General features: G+C 45.0%; 1 protein-coding gene across 1 annotated transcript in view; it reads right to left on the bottom strand.

The window, feature by feature from the left end:
* Positions 1–8003: 8003 nt before the first annotated feature.
* The window catches only part of LOC138569491 (scavenger receptor cysteine-rich type 1 protein M130-like), a 512555-nt gene continuing 495195 nt past the window's right edge, over positions 8004–25363 (bottom strand). Inside the window, exon 17 of the mRNA XM_069647512.1 lies at positions 8004–13263. Coding sequence (XP_069503613.1) covers positions 13139–13263 — 125 coding nt within the window. The 3' untranslated portion in view covers positions 8004–13138. The remainder of the gene's footprint in view (positions 13264–25363) is intronic.

Raw genomic sequence — 25363 nt, 5'->3', positions numbered from 1 at the left:
ATAATTGGTAAGTTTTACCAACACAATGAGGACCCTGAGAACTTTCCCCTGACGGATACCGATTACATTGGAAAGGAGGACCTTAGAGTGTTGATGAAATGTCCAAAGATGTTCCGAATGCAAGACGGTTTGTTGGTAAGGAAATCCCAAGCTGGCCATGATCAGTGGGTGGTTCCAATCTCATTCCGAATCCTGATGTTAAGTCACGCCCACGATGCGGCCACCGCCGGTCATAGGGGATTTCACACAACAATGGAAATCTAAAGAGAGGTTGCATACTGGCCACACATGGGGCAGGACCTGGACCAATACTTGAAGGGGTGTCTTGTGTGTGCACAATTTCAGCCAACATCCCTCACACACCGGGCGCCTCTCCAAAAGAGGGGGATGACACTGCCATGCTCAGATTTGCAAATCGACTTCGTAGGCCCAGTGATTCGCTCGTCTAGAGGAAACAAGTACATGTTGACGGTCACATGCTTGTTTACCAAGTGGGTGGAATTTCTCCCGGCCCCAAACTGCAAGGCAGAAACAGCATCTGCCCTGATGATTAACAACATCTTTTCCCGTTTTGGTCTACCTCAAAGGATTGAGTCAGACAGAGGTAGCCATTTCACCAGCGAGGTAATGACAAAGATGTGGGAGATATTGGGGGTCAAAAGGAAGCTACATATTGCTTACCAGCCAGCTTCTTCTGGGGCAGTAGAACGCTACAACTGGACCATTGTGAGCATCTTAAAAAAGTTTGTGGCAGATTCTGGGCCAAGTTGGGATACCTGATTACCTCTGGTCCTAATGGCCATCAGATCTACCCCTTCATCTGCAAACAAAATGTCACCATTTGAGTTGATGACTGGACGCAAGATGGTGCTTCCCCAGCATTTGCTCTACAGGACCCAATAGCAGACGTTGATCAATGCCTCCACAACTCATGAGTATGTGGAGAATTTGAGGAAACACCTCCAACATGCTTTTGCCTATGCTCAGCGGAATCTAGAAAGATCAGCTGATAGCATGAAGACCCATTACGATTTGAAAAAATCCAGGAAAGTATATAATGTGGGAGACCGGGTCTATCTATACAATTTCCAAAGAAACCAGGCCAAACAGCGAACATTTTTGCCTACATGGAAGGGACCGTTTGAAATTATAGACAAGATCTCCCCAGTAGCTTATAAAATCTGCATCCCCAAAGGTAGTCTGGCGGAAGAGGAAGACAAGTGGGTACATATACATCAGCTAAAGTGTTGCCATCCCAGGCACACTCTGCAGCAACTGGAGGAATCCTCTGGAATCCCAGAGGGGGCCGCTCTAGAGTAATTCAGTTCCAACCCTAAAATATCCCACATATAGTCTCTAAAATATCATGATTCTGGTATGAAAATGTTTCCTGTTATATATTGTTTTTTTAAATAAGACTGAAAAATGTATCCGGATGTATAAAATGTATATGTTCGCCACACCATTAATAGGGGTGGAAAAATGTCTAGGAATGTGTATTGCTGCTTTGCTTTATCATCCTAGCAGAGATGAAACCCGGAGACTGACCATGGAAGACAACCTGGAGACCGGGAGCAAAGATCCGAGGGGCCCGGGGTACCGCCCAATATTCCCATCAGGACAGGCGAGGAGAACTGATCTATCCAACCGGATGGAGGAAAAGATGCTGGACTGTGCCATCTGCGGAATTGGAAGAAGATGATGCGGACATACCAGCGCGTGGATCAAAACATCCTTTGCACCCGACTCCCCCTCGACTCGAAATCAAGGCGCAGTCGGGTGGGGGGGGCTTGTTGGGTGTCTTGACCCACGTTCAAGTTATTATGCTACAACATTTGGTGCTGTGGGCTTAGAAAATCCAAGATGGCGGAAAAATCCACATTTGCGCCAGAATCCTGGAGAACCACTCAGTCTTTGCGCACAGCAAAATGGTCCCCTGACCTGCCACCCATCAGTGCTATGGAATATGGTGCTGTTCAAAATCTGTTGTTATTAATGTCAAAAATGGATGCAATACTGGTGCTCACCACTACCAGAAAGCCGGCGTTTTAAAACCACCAGACACTTGTGTAAAACTGAACAAATGAACCAAACCAGGCCAAAGAAAGTCTTACTAAGAGGGGCATACAATGTAAAACTATATTCTGAAATGACTTGAAGGAAGTAATTGTCTAATGTATGTATTGAAAATAGCTGGGGATTCAGCAGCTTAAGTGAATTTGGGTTTAAAGCCACTAAAATCGAAATGTTTACAATAAATGAGTGACCTACTTTTGGGTGTTGTATAGGTTGCAATTGTTTAAATGTCATAGTTTTGAACTTAGAATCAGTGTTCTAGCTGCATGTGTAAAAATTGCAAGTTTGGTTTGAATGTAGAACACTGGGAACCAAAGTGACATTTGGCTGAAACCTGGCTTGAAGAGAGTGAATTCTGCCCGGCAACTACCCCCGACAGGAGTTGAAACTTGATCAGCAGCTGTGTTCCCAGGCCTGGCTGCATTCTGCTGCCCCTGCCAAAAGGAGATGACACCTCTCTGATTGAATTAGGGGAGCGGCACCTGGGGACTGCAGGAAACTAAACAAAGCCCTGTCCTTGGCCCAGGCAAATGTTAAATTAGGGGGGCCGTAAATGGCTTCCTCTTGGAAAGAAACGGGCAGGGGCACTGCATCTGTGAGCAAGCTGAGCTTGGGGGAAGTGGATAAACCAGAAATTCCACCATGTGCTTTGGAAAACCACACCGATCGGGGCCAGAGCATAATTTTAAAAAGATGGATAATTCATAATGCGGCCTTTTAAAAACTATATAAATAACATCATCATTCTTGTGATTTTTCTGTGCACATTTTAAGAGGTGTCAGGACTCTGTGATATGTTCTGGGGAGCAGTAGCGGAAAATAAGGATGTTACTCCAAATGTATGCATGTTAAAAATCTGACATTTTATCATCTGAAACTCATATCTCTTGTGCACATTTGTGTAAAATCTGGAAAAGTTTAGAGGTCATTATCTGGATGAAAAGGGAGGGCAGAATTCTGTCATAAGTGGACACAACATCTTACAAAGACAGGGATCGGATAATTTGGTGCTACAGAAAATATGTTAACTGGACATATAATATTAGAAAAATGGTACATAGATAAATGGGTATTTGGATCAGAAATAGATTTGTGTGCAATTTGACAAGGGGAGGATCCTCTGACCATAAACCTACCTCATCACTCTGACTCACAACTCAGTTCCCCCAATCAAGGGAGAGAGGAGAACTGGGCCAATGATAAGTTGAGAGGGGCAGGTTCAGTTATGCTACACACACACCCACATTCTAAAGACATAAAAAGAGCCACTGGAAGCCAGACAGGGACATTCACTTTCCACTTTCTTGCGGGATGCTTTGCCGGGAGACTCCAGACTTCAAATCCATCAATCTCCAGAGACCAGAACTTAACTCCAGAACTTGTAGCAGAGAGGCCTGAATACACAAGCTGAATCCTTTTTCAGCAGGCCTCCAAATCATTTGCAAACTATTCAACAGCCGGGTGAGCTGTTTGAATTCTTTGCCAAGAACGTTTGCCAGAACCGGTAGCAGACCCAGAAGGCAGAATTATCCAGAGAGACCAGAGATCCAGAGAGACCAGACCCAGACCAGATCGCTGAGAGCTGACCCAAATCGCTGTGCACAGAACCAGTACCCAGTGGCGAGAGAACTGCAGCCACGCCTGACCTGATCCGTGATGAAGTCGCATTCCTGTCCAAAATATAGTGTGAGTACTCAGCCAGAACTGTGCAAAACCAATCTCTTAGTTTAAAATAATCTAATTCAAACTATTTTAACCTATCTAGAACTACACCATAGCATTGTGTGTCCTTCTGTGGCTTTACAGCTGCAAAACTGTCATCTGTCATTCTGGAACTTTAGAATTTCATTTCTGAAAATCTACCTCCACAAAATCGTCCGTATCTCTTGAACCGTTTGTGATAGAAGCAAGATTTAACTTTTATTTTAAAGCTGAGATTTCCAACAAGCTCTGAACCGACTTGCTACTCCTTATACTTCCTGCGTAATCGAGCTCGACGCACGTGACTAATCTGCCGCGATTTGACATTTTGCTTCATTTCAGCCACGTGTAAAAATATTTGTCTTTTGTTTCCTTTGCTGAAATTCGTTTGCAACCTGACAATCATTCATAGAGCATTGCTAAAGTGATCCTGAACTAATTTAAAGTAGCTGTCACCCACCCTGTATCTCTTATAGGGAATTAAAATCATCTTTAGCATATTTTTCCCTTCTTTGCATACCACCTTTAAAGTACTTTGCCTGTGTTTAAAATCATCCCTGTTTCTCTAAGCTTTCTAGGGGGGAACTGAATTTGTATTGTACTGTGATTGTATTCCTGAAGACTGTGTGTGTTACTTCCACCTCCTTACATTGCATAGAGGGGGGGGGGGGGTGAATTGCCAAAAGGGGAAAAGTGATTCTATTACCTTTTGCTGAAATCATATCAAGTTTATTCCTGTGTTGCTTCTTTTCCACCTTGCATTTCCTTGTACCATATAAAGCATTCTCAGCTACCCTATCCTCTATACTACTCCTAAGTAATTAAACCAGTGTGCTAGTATCACATCATCCATTGTTGATCAATCACTGCCATATGTCTAAGTGTGATATCAAATATTAATTTATTATAAAACTGCGATATATATCTATTGTTTAATTTTTCAAATAAATCTTTTAATTTGCAAAACAAACCTACTTCTTGGCTCAGTGGGGTCAGGGGGGATTCTAAGAGAGGGGCATTATACAAGGGATCATCATCCAGATTATAACTTGTCATAAAAATATATAAATAAGGGCTTCCCTTGAGCAATCCCAGACAAGGCACTGTGGGAATGCTTGATTGGAGTCATAAACAGACATAGACAAAGAACTAGGAACCTTACCAGGGTAACGTTTATACTCTGCAGGAGCATCACTGAAAGCTTCCACCAGTGGCAGTGCCAATGCGCTGAGTCACTGTTCGCGTACCGAAAAGGATTGCAATGGGCTGGGGGATGGTTCTATACGTCCACGATCAGAAGCTATGAGTACAGGGACTGTGCCGCTCGAGTCTCCGAATACAGACACAATAGCTGTACGGATGCGCTCGAGGTCGGCGGGAAATCTATGACTCATTTTAATATGATGACTCCTAACACAGCGTCTCATTAACAGACTTTAAAAAGTATACGGACACTAACCCACACTGCCACAAAGTATGCGGTACTTAATCCAAACTGGACCATTTAGCGCACTGACACTAAACCTGCACTAGTTAATCAATTGACTGGAATACTTTTATATCTTCATTATCGCTTCACATGATAGTTTCTACAGAACAATATGTTTGCTTTTTTCAGGAATTATCCTGTGACTGAACAAAAAACAATAAGGGTAAGCAGGTTTCTTTAATTACACTAATGCCTAAGCACTAGAGAAACACTGTACATATAAATTGAAATTGTACCATGTGCAGCATGCTACGGGGTCAGTTAGTTAAAAAGTGTAATTTTCTATGTTTAGGTGTCAATTCTTGAGAAAGTGATGCAAGTACATTATAAGAGTGACGTGTATCTCTTTTTATTTGAAACTTTTTATTTTAAACTTTGGCTTCGAGTAAGTATTCCAGCAACCTTTCGGCCGAAACCGAATAGCTGGTTTGCAGCCGAATTTAGGCTGAATACCTACTCGAAGCCGAAGTTCGGTACACCCCTACTACATACATCTGATACATTACTTATTCCTTACTATAATTCATGCTTGGAATCTCAAACCGGTAGCAATAGAAAATGCTCTCACAGGAATAAGTCTTATGCTTGCTGGTGATGGACAGTTCGACAGTTCTTGATTTTTGGCAAAGTACTGCACTTACCACTTCAGGCCATGGACACCCAAAAAATAGTCCGCTCTGTCATGGTAAAAGTACCAGAATGTCGATCCTCATTTGCCACAGAGAAATAAGGTTTCATTAAATCCATTGATCTTTTGCTTTCAAGGAAATTGCAAATAGAATTGATAGCCACACACAGGCATGTGGGCTTTGCAAAAGTCACGTGAGAAACATGTCCAGACATAAAGCATCGATTTGATGTATGACACGTGTCCAAATACATTTCCAAGAAAATGAATACTGCTGGTAAGAAGCGGGATTGGGAAGAAATTGTAGAATGGTCACAGTCCTTCTGCAACTCTCTATGGTGGAGTTCTATACCGTTTGAGGGTTTAGTTGAGGTTCTATTGCAAAGGTGGCAGTCATAGAGTGTCTACATTTTTGTAAAATATTTAAAAATGTAGTATATGTTTCTGTCACTCTCTTGTCCTTTGTCCATATTATTTAACTTCTCATTACAATTCATTTTCTCTAATTATATTGATATTTATAGGTTATGTCTCTTATTTTCGCTGTAACTCTTGAACCCTATTCCTATTTCTCAAATAAAAACTCTAAATTGATGTCTTTTATCTCAATTTATCTCTAATTTTCCCTCCCACTCTTGCTCATTATATATTTGCATGTACATATGTCTATATTAAATATTATCTCAATTCATATTTTGTATTACTGTAATTCACTTCTGTCAATCTTATAGCATGTCCAACATCAAATTACTACATATACGTTTCAATCCATATGTCTTCTGCTCTGTTTCCCTCTAGCTATCGGTTTGCCAGAATGCCAATGGCCACTTGGTTTTCAGTCAAATTTTATTTACTATCATAACCTCTCTTATTGTCTGTCCAAGAATGTTTTTCTATCAATGTATGTCCATTTCATTATTTCTCCATATGTAGCACTTGTAATGTCATTCTCAATAAATGTAACTATTTATTGGTATTACGCTCTCTATTTCTGTATTTCTTTTCAATTTTTTGTAAATACACATTAAAATATTTGCTGTCTATCCCCCTTTCTCTGTCCCTTCGTTCTGTCTGTAGCGATGTGTCTGACAGCATGTTTCTGTGTTGGTTACAATGTACCCTGATCGGTTGGGACTTGAGGGTTATGGGGCCATAATGATAATACAAAAATAACATGCATATTAACTAAAGGTGCTGGTTTTACTACATTTGTATGCCTCTCTCTTTCACTGCCCCCCTCCCTAACCCATTCACTCTCCCTCTGTCTCTCCCTTTCACCAGCTCTTTCTCCCTTCTTCTCACTAACTCCCACTACTTCGCCCCAGTCTTCAATCATTACTCCCAGCCTAATCCCCTCTCACCCTTGCTCTCTTTCTCCCTTCATGTATTAACCTTTCTCTTTCCCACTCTCTCTGCCTGAAGTGATCTGTCTGACTGCATGTCTCTGTGTTGGTTACAATTTACCCCAATCAATTGAGACTTGATGCTTATAGAGCCACATCCATTTTACCCAAATGTGCTGATCGTACTATACTGTTAGGTCTCTCACTCTTTTACTGACCCCCCCTCCCTAACCCATTCATTCTAGCTCTCTTTCACTATTTCTTTCTCCCTTGATCGCACTCTTTCTACCTCCCTCCAATTTTCAATCATTCCTCTCATCCCCACTCCCTCGCCCCATCGCGCTCTCTCTATTCTTCGCACTCTATCAACCTCTCTGTGTATCCGACTTTCTTCCACTCTCTCTGAAGTTGTGTGTCTGACAGCATGTCTCTGTGTTGGTTACAATGTATCTCAGTCAGTCAGTCGAGACCCAATGGTTATAGAACCACATGTATGTTACCCAAAGGTGCTGGCCTCACTATACTGTTAGGCCTCTCTCTCTCTCTCCCCTTTACTGACCCCCGCCCTATCCCTAAATCGTTCACTGACCATACAGTTTGCCATATCTGTAGGCCCGCTTATCCCCACCATGCCCACTTGTACACCGTAACCGTTCCTCGCCTCTCCTTCCCCTGTCACTCTCTATGTCCTAAGGGATGATGATCTCTCGTTTTTAAATAATCTACCTCTATAAAACCATATTTAAATACAAAATTGCTATCTCAATTTTAGCAGGTTAACATGTTTTTGTTTTATTTAAACTCTTGTGTGTACAAAGTGAATACGAAACAATCCACAAAAGAAACGATTTTTCACTATGAAGACGCTAAACTATGCAACAGTGTAAGTCTTCCCATGCAGAATGCAGTTTTGTTCATTTGAATACAGACTTATTCTTTATCCATAGTTACAAGTAAATGAACATAATTTTATTAAGAAAAACTATTCAATTTACATTATTGGATTAATAATTGCGTTCACTTTTTTATTTTATTCTAATAACAAGAGGTAACATTTTGAATTTCATTTACTTCGCCGGGCACATTTTCAAAATGTTGCAAACTAAGCAAACAAAAGAAAATGTGAATACTGCCTGGTGGCTTTGTCAAACTGTGTTCATGTTTTATTACCCTGGTTTTGTAGGCATTAAACGTTCAGATAATTTATTCTGGAAGTGACCAAATAATGGACGTCTTGTGACTAAAAATACCATATTCACCGAAATAGAATAATCATTTCACACTTGCTCTTGAAAGGAAGAAATCTTGAATGGACACATTGATTTAGGATGCTATTTACCTTTTTATAAAACAGTTTAATTAGGACCATGATATTCGAAGTAAGCTAGGAATAATGGTTTGATGCTGTGCATGTATTGGTGCACATAAAGACACTTATTTGCTATAAACAGTGTTGTATGTTAAAAAAATGTTTATATTTGCCAAAGATCATAACACACCCAAAACAGATAAATACACTTCTACAACACACATGTCCAATTATCAGCAGACTTTTGTAATGGCACAATCTAGTTGAAAAACCCTCTGTAACTCATGCTCATAACTTCTATCTGCAGAATCGAAATAATGTATAGTTTCAGTGTAGGTAATAATGTTACATTCGACAACAGTAACACCCTAAAATCCTATTGTTTTGATCCATACTTATGTCACGAAATTGTGCATGTGCCACAGGACCCATGTTCAGTGGATTGAGTGTATTCCAGCACTGGAGCATCACCATTACCAATGGATCAGTGATAGTCATATTATGGGATGATCGTGCTGCTACCTTTTGTGGTACCCATTATAAGAACCAACATGCCAGTGATGAACTTGTGAATTCAGCATGCTAGTGGATGTTGAAGGAGACGTTTTTTTCTACACAAGGGACCGCTATGTGCTTAATGATTAAAGGTGGTCAAGTGAAATTAAGATGTTTTCTAGTAAAATAACTGGGAATCAAACCTGGAACAATACATTCTGCAAGAAAAACTTTTTGTTTCAAGAATCTCAAATGATGACAATAAAGTTAAAAAAGAATTGGAATGTGATTGTTTCTTATGACATGCTTCCTATTGCTCAGACTATCGAAAATCCTATTGATGCTCTGTCTTTTCAATGGTTGTGTTTGTAAACAACTTGAATGGCTGCGATCTATGTAGTTACATTTTGTTGTTGGAATACAAAATATAACGATCTACTAAATTCTAGACCCGCACAATTACTGCAAAGTAAAGCAACTTATCTTTTTTGTGTGAGAAGTGAGTAAACAAAGTGTGTGTGAGAGCATTTAATTAATCTCTTCTGCGTTTTGCGTTCGGAGACATGATTGCCTAGACGCTGGCAGCTGAAGTTTAGCTATGCTGTGCACTAACATCATGACAGGGGGCGTGACATAGTCTGACATGCAGATGTCACCTTGAGGGGCACAGGGTACGATTTATTGCCACCAGGGTACTTGAGCTTATGGCGATAAAACAATTGATTAGATTATGGCAAGATGACAGTTTCGAACCTGTGCAGTTCGCATGTGTAAATGTCTGGAAATCTAAGGTAAGATGCATTGAAAGAAAAAATGTAATGGATTTGATATATTCTAAAAAATGCATGCCTTGTCGATTGGTCAAATAAAGCTCCTGAGATAACCTCTCCTTTAAAGCATCCCCAATATACAGAAGATACAGCATAGGCAGCACTAACAGAAGCTTCTCATGCATCATGCAAGAGCAGAGCTGACCAGACTAGCCTCACACACACAGAGAATAGGTAGAGACAAGCCAGAACTAGTGAACTTTTTTTTTTTTATACATAAAGAACACGCACAGGACAGGTCTCTACACTTTCCTTTTTACAGGTTAACAAGGCAAGTGACAGTACAACCATTCCTCTAAAATAGAGATGGAAGTAGCTTTGAATGCTCTTCTCCACAATGAACAGGCACAGAAAGGGCAGCAGCAGTGCAAGCTCTCCTCCCATCCACAGAATTTGGACAGCACGTGGAGGAACAGGTAAGTGCAAGCTTCCTCATTGGTGGATTATCTTTCATGGCCTTCTGCTGATTCTCATCCCTTACTCTTTCACCTTCCTATACTATCCATCTGAGCTTTGCTCCTCTCTACTCCTATATTGTGTCCTAATTGTGCATGTATTTTGCGCAGTCTTCTACAGGCTAAACTACCTCTCCTAAATTGCAATTTACCTGAAAAGTCCCCCCCTCTGCTCGATAGCCATCCCTAGTGCAGGCACGAGCAATTAACAGTTATGAGCTGGAAACCCTTCACTAGAATTGGTGAAATTGGTAAAACAGACATATCGACTAATACCAGAAGCTGGTAACAGTCTATCATGGAGCAAAAGTATTCATAACAATAAAAAGAAAATAGTATGCTACATGCTATCTCAAACCCTAGACAATGGAGCTTGCGTACCCATAACAACCACAGCCACAGGGAAACACATTCTGATGTAATACCTAGAAACATTCAAGTTTTGTGGCATGCAACACAGGCAAAACCACTATGCATGAAATCTGCAAGAAAAGGTTTCAGGCTACAAATGGCAACACAGAACGAAAGGTGTGGAAGCAATGCTTCAGGTGGAAGGAAGTGCTTTGCTGCTACCCTAATCGGGGACAGACTCGAAGAAGCAAAGCAACAGCGAACACGTAAGGAACCGGAAACCAGCCTGGTTCAGCGCATCAAGGGTCCTGGAGTGTCAACCGCTGGACACTGAGCTCCAGCATCAGAGGCCCTTATAACGGCAGGCGCTGCATCTCGGACGGAAGCGCTGGCAGTTGGTCCAGCTGCAAACACTTAAGCCTTGTCCTCCTGCACATGTCCTTTGCATGGGTTTGGGGCGAAAGGAAAGACAGGAACAACCAATCAAAATGGAACTGCAGTTTGCTTCTGGAATTTGAATGCCACAGCTAGGGAAACTGGTATGGGGATTACGCAGCTATCCAGTCTAAGGGTATTTGTCCCTCCACGACTGCCCATGTTATGGAGTTTGCTTCTGGAATGCGATAGGGTGATACATTGTATGCCCCTGCAGACTTGTACTATTTGGGAGCATAATGAGCAGGAACAGGAAGCAAGCATCTCCCTTGAAAGTGCAGATTTCCCATGGTTTTAGAGAAAGGAGGAATAAATCGACCAGAATGGACCAGTCTGGTTCCGCAAGAGAGCTGTCCGGATTACAGAATGGATGGTTGTAAAATGCACCCAGGGTCAGTGCCAGGATGCATGCACTGTCTAGGGGCGTAAGATGTCGCTAGCCGAGCCAAGGGTGCTCTCTCTCGCGACTGCACTCTTGTGTCAGAACGATAGAATCCCGACACTCGGGGCGTTTTTAAATATAATGTTGTTGGGGCAAGTTCATACAATTAGGATATCTCATGAGCCCATTTCTTGCCTATGGACACTAGAGGGCCTTTCACTGTGGATGGCGCTCTCTAGTGGATGTTCGTGGCTAAGAGCACGTTGAGCCATTTCATAGCAGTTGACCTTTCATGGCTCATGAAATTTGACATGTGATTTTACGGATGGCAGGTTGTCAGTTCATTTATTGAATGTTGGCACTCCAGTGGATTTTGATGAATTTTTGATTAATTTTAGGGGGTGTTTCATATCAGATGACAATGGAGCGTTTAATAGATAATGGCATTTTATGGATTCACGTTATGAGCTGGGGTAATATTGTGGGGTCATTTTTTGACTGATGTGGAAAATTTCAAAAATTTGCCCTTGGCATTTGACATCCAGTTCTATATATTCAACATGGTGACCAGCTGAAATCAATTAGTTGTGAAACATGTGATGGACTAATTTTGATCAAATCAAATCATCTGATTGAGGAATGCATTAAAATACATGCACCTTCTTTTTGAGGGGGAGTGCAAAGACATACATTAAAGCAATATACTGCACACTTTCAGCCTCATTACAAGTACAGCAGTGCGGTAGGAGATGGCAGTAATGTGGTAATCCTGTTACTGCTGCATTGCTACAGCCCTGTACCATTGATTTGGAGGTGAGGTTGAGGATTGCCCTTCAGCAAAAAGCTGGAGGAAAATACAATGCCTTACCGCATGCCTTACCGCATACAGAAATCAGCAAAATCGGCAGAATTGCTGCCAAAATCCCCATGGGGTTCTATGGACTCCAGAAAATGAGGATTTACACCACCTACCATCACTTGTAATCCGGCAGTAAATCCGCCAGACCAAGTTGCGGTAACAGTAATTCTGTTAGACAGTACTCCAGTGGATTTACCACCAGAATACCGCCTAACTTGTAATGCGGTCCTTGGACTGTTGCAGACAATCAATTGGTGCACAATCTTCTTGTACCTTCAGAATGCATTAACATGTTTAACTCAATAACCTAGTGCCTGATTTTGGCTCTGCTTTAATTGCTTTATTGCTACTTCTATTATTAATTATTGTAATAAAATCAGGTTCTTGCATAGCCTATTGCGCCAGATTCCTCGCACTTCTAAGAGCTGTAATAATAGCCAACTTAATGGTATTCAATTTATCAACCAGGAAAGAGTGAATGGCTGATTTGGTAATGTCAGGCTAAGCAATAAAATGTCCCCATTTTCCCAAGGCTAACATTTTTAGAAAAAATAGAATTTCAGACCATGTGCCCAAGCGCCCGTTGGACTATGCCAGTATTAGAGATGTGCAGAGTGATGACCGGTGCCCTTCTTCCAGGGAATGAAAATGTGTAGAGTCTAGGGCTAGCCATGGTGTGCGCAAAGAAAGGAAAGCAAAAGCGGAAAGGCAAACCACCCTAAGGAACTAAAGGCTGCCGTGAAGTCTGCATGACTTGTGTTCCTCATGCAGCATCATTGTCTTCCTTAGGGGTCCAATACAATAACATGGAAGTCTTTCTGTGTTTTCTCTGGTGCGCCAGCTTCAATGTCCGCAATTGGTTGGTGCGCTGGATCCGTGCCCACGTCTGGGGAATCTTGTTTCAGTGCCCCTGCACACACAAATTAAGAACGTTAGTAAACAGAGAGGCAAAGAAGGCAAGGACACGAGGGAATGAAACGGGGAGGAGAACAAAAGGGAAGGAGTGAAAGGAAAGAGAAAAGTGCATTGGTTTCTTAACTTCTGGACTGCTTACATCGTTCATAAACTCATGGGGCCTCATGATGGGCCCCATTAGAAGCTGGGCGGTGCAGTAAAATGCTCCAGGAAAGACACTTTTTGGGGCATTGACAGAATTACTGCTGTTTTTACCACACCGCCGGATTCCAAGTTTTATTTTGAAGTGGAGGATTTACCTCAAGCATCATGCTGGAAGTAAATCCTCCACTTTAAAGTAAAAAATCATCAGGATTACCACTTGTGGCAATTCTGACAAAATCCCTACGGAGTCCCATGAACCGGAAAAAATCGCTTCCACCACTCGTTATCCTGTGGTAAGCCTACGAGACAGAGATTTACCACCGAATTACCAGAAAACTCGTAATGGGACCCTAAGAGTTTGGCTGGAGTGGTAACATCTGATATTTCAGATTACTGGAAGTTTTACCACTCTGCCAAATTCAGAGTTTTGTTTCCAAAAACACATATTTTATGCCTGCTTTTGTGTGGAGGTAGTTACCTTAACACAAAAGCATTACCGCTTGCACCTTAACACAAAAGCATTACCACTTGCAGTAATTACCACATGTGGCAATTACCAATGCCAATGGAATCCTGTGGGACTTTAACATTGGGAATAACAGGAATCATGCAGACCCTTAAAATGACTACATACTTACTGCATTCAATAACAGTATTACCGTTTGGCAGTATTAACAGAGGAAATGCCACCAAACTTGAAATTACGCCCATGTTTTTTTTCTCTGCAGGGCTCCACAGGAGTGACACTATACCTAGAAAGAATATTGTGCAGCTATTGCTTAGCGCAGAAACCAACACATACAGAGCATAGGTCCTCATTACAAGGTTGGTAGTAAAACCCGCCGGTAGGCGGCCGGGGACCGCTGACCCTGTAACACTGTTACTGCCACCTGACATGTTGATGCTACCGGGATATCAGAAGCGGTGGCGGTACGGTTATTTACCATTCCCATGGAGTGCTATGGGAAACCTGAATCACTGGCACAGTTAACGCTGCCGGTGCTTCAGTGAAAACCATGCCGGTAGGGGCCTGAACTCCTGGCAGGTCCGACCTGCCGGGTGCGCTGTGCCCTTACTGGCATATTTATAGTTTGGCGGTCCGGAAAGGGTGCCGATATGTTGCTACCCAGAATCCTTATCCCGGGACAGCAGCCTTTCTCCTCAACCCAATTCCGGGCAAATTCCTAGTACGGTGTGGAAATGCCTCCCTGGACACCAGAGCTGTGAAAACCCTAATTGTACTCACGGGTTCAGGACTCTGACTTGTCCCACAAAACAATACATTTGTCAAATCCACTATTTACTGCATAAAACTCCTATAACTCATCTTCCCATTTCCAGCCTTCACTTCCCTTATGCAGTCCACAGCAAAAGATCAGAATTCCTCTAATTCAAGGTGGCAGCTTTCCTGCAAACCATATGGCCTGTTATCATGTGGAGATTGCAGCAGGCTGGTGCCAGACTATGGGCCTCATTACAAGTTTGGCGGTCCTGAAATAAGTGCATCCCCCTGGCTGTGCCCAAAACCTGCAGCGGAAAGAGCCTAATTAGTGCATATTTCAAAGCGCATCCTGTTTATGAATTTGGAATGCTAATTGAAATGCGCAGACATGTCCTCTTATTTGCAGAAATGCACAAAGGAGGTAGTAAAGGGCATCTAAATGTGTGCATATGTAATGCATCCATTCAGTTGCCAAGAGGGCAAAGCATTTTGGGCGCAAGTGATGAGATGCGCTAGCTGATCTCATCACTTGTGCCCAAAAGGTTTTTGTCAGTCTACCCCAACATCTTGAATCTCATTCTTAAATATTTTCTAGATCCTTTGTGCATCACTGAATCATGGCTAAATGACACATCAAACTCTGTTTCACACATTTTAGTCCCCCCCCTTAGTATAAAATCATGTTAGCTAATAGAAGTTCTAGGGGTGGTTGAGTGGCCAGTATTATGCATGAAAATATTCCTTTTCAACGGTTGGAACCTCCTCAACTAAAAACTAAGCAAGCTGTACAAGTTGCATGTTACCACTCTCGCTCATGTTCCCAGAAAGTCCTGCTAGCCTATTTCCACCTTCAAACATCTACCTCCTTTCCTGATGAACTCGAAGATCTTCTTGCTCAACGTATAAGTACATCTCAACATATTATTGTCCTCTGTGATTTTAAATTCATGGTTTGATATCTCCTCCAATCATGCTGCACAAAGCGTTGTGGACAATTTAGAAACCTTATGCTTTTATCCTATCATTTGTCAACCTATACTTTGGTGTGGACGTACGCTCAATCCCAATTTCTGTGCTTCTGATTAGGTCTGCCAGTCTCTCAGCGTCAACCTTTAGTTTGGTCGGATCATAGTGGAATTTTATGAGCTCCCTTTGAATCGTAGCCCATGCTGCGCGCCTATCTCAAGGGCAAAGATGGCTGTCCGCCTTCAGAAACGGATTACTCCAGTCTCTTGGAGCTGCCTTGGGACAATCACTGGCATTAGCTCCTTTTATACAACGAGTTAAATTTCAAACTGACGAAAATAATTGACCAGTTGGCTCCTAAGAAATGGATATCACTAAAACTAATTCACATAATAAATGGTTTACTAAAATATCTTCAGACTCTTCAATCATCTCTCCGTAATTGAGAACGCTAATGGAGAAGAGATTATGCCCGTGCTCTGAAAATGGCCTACGTGTCTGCACTGCAGGGCTATACATTAGCAATCTGCAATGCAAAGCAACCTCTTTCCTTACCAAAATTGATCAAGCATTGAACTCCTCTAAAGAAATGTTCCATTTGTGCAAGGATTTACTCCACCTAATTCTATTACCTCCCGATTTTCCTTTACAATCTCTCATTGATTCACTTGGATTTTTTTTATTTTTTTTTACAAGAAAATCGATTCTTTGCATGTTAGTTTATGAACTTACTTTATCATCATCCCAGTGAATTCCAGCTCTGGAAATTCTTTCGTATGAGCTCCTTGCCTTTCATCTTTTTCTCCTCCCATTAATGAAATATGCCCCCTCATTACTAAACGTAAACAATTGGGTCCTCCCCTTTGGACATGGGTCCTCCAAAACCTTTGAAGTCCAATCCATTCTCTATAGCAACAGTTTTGACTAGACTCGTGAATGTGTCATTGAATGCTGACAGTTCCTCTGGATCTGAAGAAAGCCATCGGGGTTCTTTGGCAGAAAACATTGACCTTAAAACCGATGGAACCTTGTAACTTTGGGCCTATCTTGCAAAAACTCTATCTTGCTATGCTTTGATCACAATTAGGGGCCAATCTGCTTCAGATATATGTGAAATCCACCACATTTCTTCACCAAAATCCAGCAGGGATTTTCCCCAGTATGGGTACTGCAACAGTGCTTGTCGGTGTTCTACTTGATCTATGACTGGCAGCGGATGTGATGGCACTGATCCTGCTTCACATATATATAAGCTGCATTGGACATACTCAAGCATGAGCTGCTTCTCTCCCCTCTCTTTGATTTGGTAGTCACGAATGTAGTGCCTGACTGCATTCAATACTTTTTGACAGACCATTCTCAATATGTTACTTCGCCTCCTTTCTCTTATGACGGGTGTCCTTTTACCTGTAGTTTAGCTCCACTCTTATTCAACATCCTTGTAACCCCCCTGGCCAGATTAGTTGAGTCACGTGGATTCAACTTTCTTATGTATTTTATTTATTAATTTACTGGTCATTTGTAAGGCGCTTATTCATCTAAACATAGCATTTCAAAGTGCTGGCAATACCCAGATCCTACTGCATCTGCACGGGAATCAACACACAATAAGTATGGAGGTACGTTTCAGTCTTGGCTCGGAGCTGTTGATGCCTGGATGTGCTGCCGTTGGCTTATGTGTAATGGCTCTAAAACAGAGATTCTAGACCCTTGCAGTCATCTTAATCTTTGGTCCTCGTCTTTTTGGCCAATGTGCTGGGGGTTCTGTCCTGAACATGTTACTGTTTATGAAGATTCCTAGAGTAAAATTTGATTTGTCTTTAACCTTCGTTCCTCATTTTTCTTCATACTTGCTTTTTGACCTTTGCTTGTTACTCCATATTCTCCATTTCATTTATTTCTTAACTGAAATTGCATTGGTGAAACGTTTTATTTTTAGCGATCTTGGTTATTGCAATTCTTAATTTCTTGGTCTTTTTAAAAGCTCAACATTCTGCAGCCAGTGTTTTTATTTAGCGCTTCTTTCATCAGGCCTCAATTCCTGGCTCTATAACTCCTCCACTGGCTTCCAATATATGCATATACGATTAAAGGCAGTGGGACCCTGATTACTGTTTAAATACCTACAATCTCAAAGTTCAATATTTCTTTAATCTAATGTTTCCTAACATCACTGTAGTCGCCTGCTTCCATTTAATTTTTGTAACCTTTACATAGTTTTTCCTTTCCATCGTGTGTGGCTTGGCAATCAGGCTCTCTCTCTACGGTTTGCTATCTTATGGAACTCACTGCCTCTATGATTGAGTCTATCATTGACAGGGTAATTCATGGAATAAATGTGCGCTGAAAGCAGGTGCGCAAGCGTGAAAAACGTGCGTGCAAAAGCCTGTTTCCTAATTCATGGAAGACACTGCGCGTGGCTTACCTGGGTCCTGCGCCAAATCCGTGCGTGTCTCAAACGTCATTGCGACATCAGGAACGCTGTGCGCGAGACACCCAGAGAAGGCGCACATCGTCCAGCACACACACCTAAAAAGTAGGTGGAACATGCGGAATGGGGAACAACACGCGAAAATGGGGGCGGAACTGGGGAAGTCCTTCAATAAAATCCTCGCAATGCCCACACACTCGCCAACAACACATATTCATGGAATCGAACAGGGCTAACCAGCGCGCAGCAAAAGAAGCGCAAACCCGGAAACACATACGCCATGTGAAAGCTGGCGTAAGCACCCCTGCGCAGCATAAAAGTGCGAGCAAACAAGCGTATACAGCTACGATGAATGTCCCATTTCTCGCAGCAGTGATCGTGGGACACCGCAGGAGGAGGAGCATAGCCAGGCCCTGCATTTTTTTATACAGGACCATCCTTTTTGGGATGCCTGATGATCAGGTCTTTGCAGGTATAGGTTTCCACCACATATCATCCTAGACCTGGTCACTGAGTGGGAGGATGACCTCACATCACCCACCTTGTGCTTCCAAGCACTGAGCCCCTTGGAAAAAGTGCTGAATGTCCTGCATTTCTTGGCCACTGGATCATTTCAGCAGACAACTGCCATAGTTGGGGGCGTCTCACAGCCCACGCAGTCACGCTGCCTACACCAGGCGTTTGCAATCATGACTGCACGCCCCTCAGTCCGCAGGCACATGTACATGCCCAGAACACTGGCAGAAAGGCAGGCTGTGGTCCAGGACCTTTACAGGGTGGCACACTTCCCCAAAGTGCTTGGTGCCATTTATTGCACCCATGTGGCCCTACATCCACCTAGGGCCTCAGAGCACATCTATCGCAACCGCAAGCACTGGCATTCCATCAACGTGCAGGTTGTATGCAATGCCAAGGGAATCATCACCTCTGTCTACGCAAACAATCCCGGGTACACCCATGACAGTTTCATATTTGGAATGTCAGCCCTAAACCGGGACCTGGAAGCTGGGAGGCATGGCAACACATGGCTCATTGGTGGGAACAAATGCATGTGCACATGCATGTCACACACAGACAAATAGACAAACCCAACTAATGACAACCATTATCACCTCCCTAGGGGACAGTGCCTACCCTCTGAGCACCTACAAGATGACGCCAATACGGAACCCCACCACACCACCCCAGGTAAGATACAATGCAGCCCATATTGCAACCAGGGCCATAGTGGAGTGCACATTTGGAGTGCTCAAGTCACGTTTCCGCTCCCTTGACCGCTCTGGTGGACAGCTACTATATGCACCCCCAGTAGTGTGCAGGATCATTGTGGCAGCATGTGTCCTGCACAACATTGCAACACGGCGGGGCATGCCGGTGGACATGGTTGTGCCCCCACATCCCCAACCACATGCACGGCCGCTGCGCATGGGAGGGGAAAGGGCACGTGGTGAGGCAGGACGTACCCAACTTGTGGCTACATTTTTAACCTAAAATCCCACCCCTGCGAGTGCACACATGCCTGGCACATTCCAGGTGACAATCGATGATGACAAAAGGACAGTCAACTGTCACAACCATACCACCATGAGAATGTGTCCTTGGAAGTGCTAAATTGTGTGCATCCTTAGCTACTTAAACAAAACCAATCCCATGTGACCAAAAGGCACACATGCAAGGTGCATATTCCACCATCCCCATGCAAAACAGCACATCCAAATCCTGGTATGTCACCTAAACCCTCCCAAACCCCATGTCACCCGCCCGACACACCATTCCATGGCATGCAATGTGAAAACTCAAGAATAAATGCACAACACATGACACAACTGTCACAAAGTGCACCGTGACAAATGGAAAACAGGCCAGAGACCATTCCCTCTGACACATCAAAAGCAAACACAACACAGGAATATCTACTTACCAGCATGACATATCATGAACATAGGACCCAACAGTGACAATGTCAGTCAGTGACCAATCACAATAGCACAAGTGTCTCAATGTGACATTGCCACCACACGGCCCCCTTCCATCTTGAGTGTGCCTCTGCCAGCTAAAGGGGGCAGGGTACTGCATACAGCATGAAGTGCATCAATAATGGAGACAGTCAAGGCAATACATGAATAGGCAACATGAAAATATGCACATTTAACAATATACAAACCAAAATGCAGGCCAACCATGCACTGGAGAAACAATCATGAATCCCCACTAGGGGTGTATACACAGGTTGGACTTCAGACTGGACACAGATTTGATGTAAGCCCAATGCCTCTGGTTAAGTTACTATCACATGGTGCCATCCTTGTGAGCCCATGGAAAGGGGAAGCAGGAGTGGCATATATGTCCGGACCCCAAGCCACAAACACCAACACGAGACAAGCCTGTATGGGCCCAGCCCGAACACACAGTGGATGCCTTCAGATGCCATGCAAAGCAACACACTGTTACATGAATGCACAATAGACAAAAAGAAAAAAAAAAGAAAACAAAAGAAAAAATGGCCATGGTTGACCAGGGAGTGGGGGGACCACCCATGAGGGAGGAGGTGCAGGGTGCATCTCAATACCCACATGTGTGGATGTTGAGAATAAAAAAAAATGCTCCTGGCCTGCACGGCAAGCTGAGAGTGGGAGTATAGTCGTCACTGTCGTCACCCTCTGGTTGACTATCAGGAGGCGTGCATGGTACGGGTGCTTGACCACGCATAGCCCTGGCATGCTCCTCCATGGCAGCAAGCATGCATGTCTGAAAGGTCTGGTTCTGCAGGATGATGGTCCGGAGGACCCCATGCAACACCTCATGTGTGGCACGGAGTTCCTCCTGCAAAGCCTCAAGTGACACACGGATCACCTCACGGGTTGTATGGAGTTCAGCAAAGATGTTGTGCATCAGCTGCTCCATCTGCTGTTACGCCCGTCTACTTTGGCCAAGCAAAAGTGTGGCCAGAGTAGTTCTGAGGGAGGTGTTCTCTTCCCTCAGGGCCTCCCTGTGGGCCTCTGCCTCAGCAGCAATGGCTGTGTGCAGAGCCTCCATTTCTGCCCGTTGGGCCCTGTTGGAGGCCACGGTGTCCTGCCTGTGTGAGCGGCACGTGGACGGCGTTGCCTGCAGCTGGAGATCCGCATGCCTTTCAGGGGCGAGAATGGAATCGGCCACACGTTCCATGCCCTGAGCCATCATCTCACACGAGGCCCCCTGTTGCTGTGCAGTATCATACATGTAATTCTCCCACACAGTATTACCGGGTGGCGCACAGCCACCCCGTTGCCGGACAGCACACCTGTTGGGCCCACATAGACCTGGTCCTTGCTGCGCTTGCGCTGCCTGTGGCTGCAGGACTGCATCCCTCCTTTGATCTGCTGGCCCAGGAACAGGAGCAAATGGTGTTGGAGCGTGACCCTGCATCTGTAACCACCACAGGCGGACATTCCAACACTGACTGGCCCCTTGAGGGGTCTAGACCATTGCAGGTGTGTCGGACTGAACAGCATCCACTGCCGAATCACACACCTGCAACGGCATTGATGGATCAATATCCGATTCCGCACCAGAGCCATAGAGATCCTCAGATATGTACCCCGAGCCAGCCTTGGACAGGATTGTCTGGAGCACCAATGGATGCTCATGGGCTACCACACCACGCCCTCCACGGGTGCCTGGTTGTTGCCCCGAACACTCCACCACCTCCGCAGTCTCATCCTCCTCCTCTGCTCCCAGTGCCTCATCATCTGCAAGAAACCAAAAGAACACATGAGCACACATGTCAACAGCATATACCACACACACAGGCTTCACAATGTTGACAGCCAACACATGAGGCAGCCATGTCACACGTGAGACAAACCCAGGCATGCATGCAGTGTCAAAGAAATGGAAGGGGACCCTGAAAGGAGACCCTGAAAGGAGACATGGACCTGTGTCAAATGTGAAGCCACTACACGTACTACATTTAGTATAGCACCTGTATCACACACAAGCTCCTGCCTGGCATAGACCTTACCCAAAAATGACAGATGCCATCAAACAGGTGGCATGTAGCATAGCCATGGCAGAACTGTCAACCAGCCCCAGATGGAAGTCATATAGTACTTTCCGTGACCCATGTAAAATGCATGTCATTATACAGTACATGTAAATCACGAAGACAAAAATCACAGGATGCAACGATACTAGTGTATTTTGTAGCAATACAGTGAAGGAAGGCACATGGATAAATTAATGCTTGGTCACTTTGACATCACACAAGTGAATAGGCATGTTGAAGGGTGAAACAGGGCTCAGAAGTGTGTGGGTGCAGTGCAGTACATGTATTCGGCCTCACATATCAATGTAAACACAAACGCAGTAATGTCAATGTTGTGTCATGATATGATGGCAGTGTAAGGGCAAGTGCAGTCATCATGTGCAAAGTGCTGGCAGTGGGTTGTAGGGATACAGTAACCCCTCTCCCCCTTCCCCAAGGGCGGGGAATGGCTGGGAGGCAGTGCACGGCTCAGAATGGTGAATCAGAGTACTGTGTTGTAGCAGACAGTGTTGGCAGGTGTCAATTGCATCATCTCAGTCATCTGAGACTACACAAGATGAGAGGATGACAGAAAGCACAACACATGAGGAAGGATCACAAGTTCACCCAGACACGGAGAAGCCACAACAGCAGGTACATGGAGGCTGCACCAGAGGGAGGCTTCGGCTCGACACAGACAAGGACACCCATAAAATGTGTGTGAGGATGAACTGACCCTGAGTGAGGAAATCCCGGAGATGGAGTAGAATGAGTAGCTTGCCACAGACCCATAGGGGCTTGCTGGGAATGCACTTGGTCCATGAATGAACACTCATGGCCTTTGTGAGCCTGTGCCATCTGCACCGTCTCAGTGAGAAACCCTGCATCAAGGACAAAGGATGTATCACACAATCCAGGTGTGGCAGAGTTGCAGAGGGTAGAGTGTATATCCTCTAAAAATTGGACATTGCAGTATTCCAACATGGGAATCAGCAGTACCATGGAGACAGTGAGCTGCTGGGTTATAGAGAGGCAAGGAAGGATGCCCTGGGGAGGACCAGCTTGCAGGGTAACCTCACAGAGCTGTCAGAGTGCAAGTGTTGAGTGGAAGATCATCACAGAATATCTGCAAACATGTCTGGGATCAAGAATATGGACAGGAGAGGCTGCTGAGTGATTGACATGGAAGGAGGGTGCAGGTGTGTTGATGAGGATTGCCTCTGTGTGCAGCACATGGCCTGTATGCAGACTGCATCACAACAAGCACGTATCAGTCAAGCATCGCATGGGTCACACATGGCAGTCATGACTACATCGTCTGAACTGGCAGTCAATCACAACACATCACCCAAGCACATACACATGGCCTGGACACATACGCATGAACACTCACCAGACACTGCATCATAATACAGCATGTCTCCCATGCCTTTGATCTGGCCCTTATCGATGAGCCTTGCAGCGATCGAACCATGCTCAGTGAGTTAATTGTCCTCTAGTGCTGAACCACTGCCACTGACCAGAGTAGAGGCGTAATTTGAAGCCTGTATGTTTTTTGCTTGGCGTCGGAGGTTATCATCAGCTGTGCGCTTCTCAAATCCCAAGGAACAAATATGGTCCGCGATGCACTGCCAGTGGGCCCTACGCTGAGCAGGCGTAGTTTTGCACCATGCCATCACCAGCATCTTGCGGCCATGTGCCGACATGTAGCCCACAAGTTCATCCAGTTCCACCTCAGTGAAACTCTTCTTCCTTGACGTGCCGGAGGCGTGAGCCGTGTTTGGGGTCCCAGCCTGTTTTGCTGGAGCACGCTTCCTCCTCTTGATTGGTGGTGCGGACCCTGAGTGGCTACTGCCACTCCGGTCATTAGGGGCTGAAACGCAGGTGGACTGGGCAATGAGAGCAGGCAATGGCATGAGGACTGAAGGTCTGACTGGAGCCATTGGGTGCTGGGTGCTGGGTGCTGTCGCCAGGAGCCAGCGCCACACCTCCCTCGGTGCCAAGTGCCGGGACCAACACAGTCCTGGCTGGGTGACTCACAGCCGAGGTGGTGTCAGCTGCATCTGCCTCTGCAGCTTCTACAACCTGGGTGCTTGGGGCAGCAGATGACACAACTGCCCCAGATACACGTGACTTGGTCATAGCGACCTTACCCACATGTGCCTTGGACTTCCCGACACTGAAATCTGCCTGGGAGTCATCCTCTGCCTGTGCCAATCCAGCCCGCGCTGGCTGACCCCGAGCCTGTGTGGTGGTAGCCGCAGCTGCTCCTGCAGATTCCCCAACCTGGGTGCTTGTGACAGCAGATGACACTGCCTGTCGGGTCAGATGGGCGCTGGGGATGTCAGCAGCAGCTGCAACTCCCTGACCCACTGGGGGGGGGCATAGCTGTCGCAGCATGGGCCTGGACATCCTGCACTCATGGACCACCCTGGCCACGTCCCCCACCGCAGCCACCTTGGCCACCCTGGCCACCCTGGCCATGTCCCCCACTGCGGCCACCTTGGCCACTCTGGCCACGTGCCACACCGCAGCCACCTGTGGGAGGTCGCACAACTTTGCCTCCCTTACCACTTGGTGGCCTCCCAGACATGGCACTGATGGACTAGTGCGAATGGGAGGTGCACACAACAACTGTCCTGGGCAATTGGGGTAAGGGGGAAGGGTAGGTGATGGAAAATGTACCCCTGTGCTCCTGCAAGGCTATATGTGACCCCTGGGGAAAAATGACGGGTCACACAATGCTCAGGCACCCCTAAAACAAAACAAAATGTGCACGTGACCCCTCGGTAGCCCTAGTGTGACCCCTCGGTAGCCCAAGTGCGTGGAATTACCACCCCACAGTACGCTGTGGCACCCAGAAACACAAAAAATGCGTACGCGTGGATTCATGCAGGCTACAATGACCTCGAAAATGGGGTACGCGACACACAGGGGCAACCACAGTGGGAAAAATGCATGCGTGACTCACCGTCTGCCTTGAAAAATTAAGAAAAACACACGCGCGTGGGCAACTCCCCCACCAAAACAAGAAGTACACACTGCAACTGTTGTGAAGATATTGCGTGTGAAACCACAAGAAGAATCTCACGCGTCGGTCCCCACGAAAAGCATGTAAAGCAAACTGGTGTCCTATGCTGACTTTTAACCCGTACTGAACGGCAACGCCCGCGCGCGTCAACTCACGTGCTTTCACGCTAAGGGCCTTTCCTCTAATTCTATGCTAACACGCTGTTTTCGCTTGTGCGGAGTCACTCTGCATCCGGCTGGCCACGCGATAACACACGGAAGACCCACGCTCCTGCCCATAAGGCCATTTATCTGCCGCC

This window comes from Ambystoma mexicanum, chromosome 2q, assembly GCF_040938575.1.
Source record: "Ambystoma mexicanum isolate Mex_15411 chromosome 2q, UKY_AmexF1_1, whole genome shotgun sequence".
In the NCBI taxonomy this organism is placed as follows: domain Eukaryota; kingdom Metazoa; phylum Chordata; class Amphibia; order Caudata; family Ambystomatidae; genus Ambystoma; species Ambystoma mexicanum.
The sequence above is the reverse complement of the archived record's forward strand: the minus strand, read 5'-3'. Positions and strand labels throughout refer to the sequence as shown.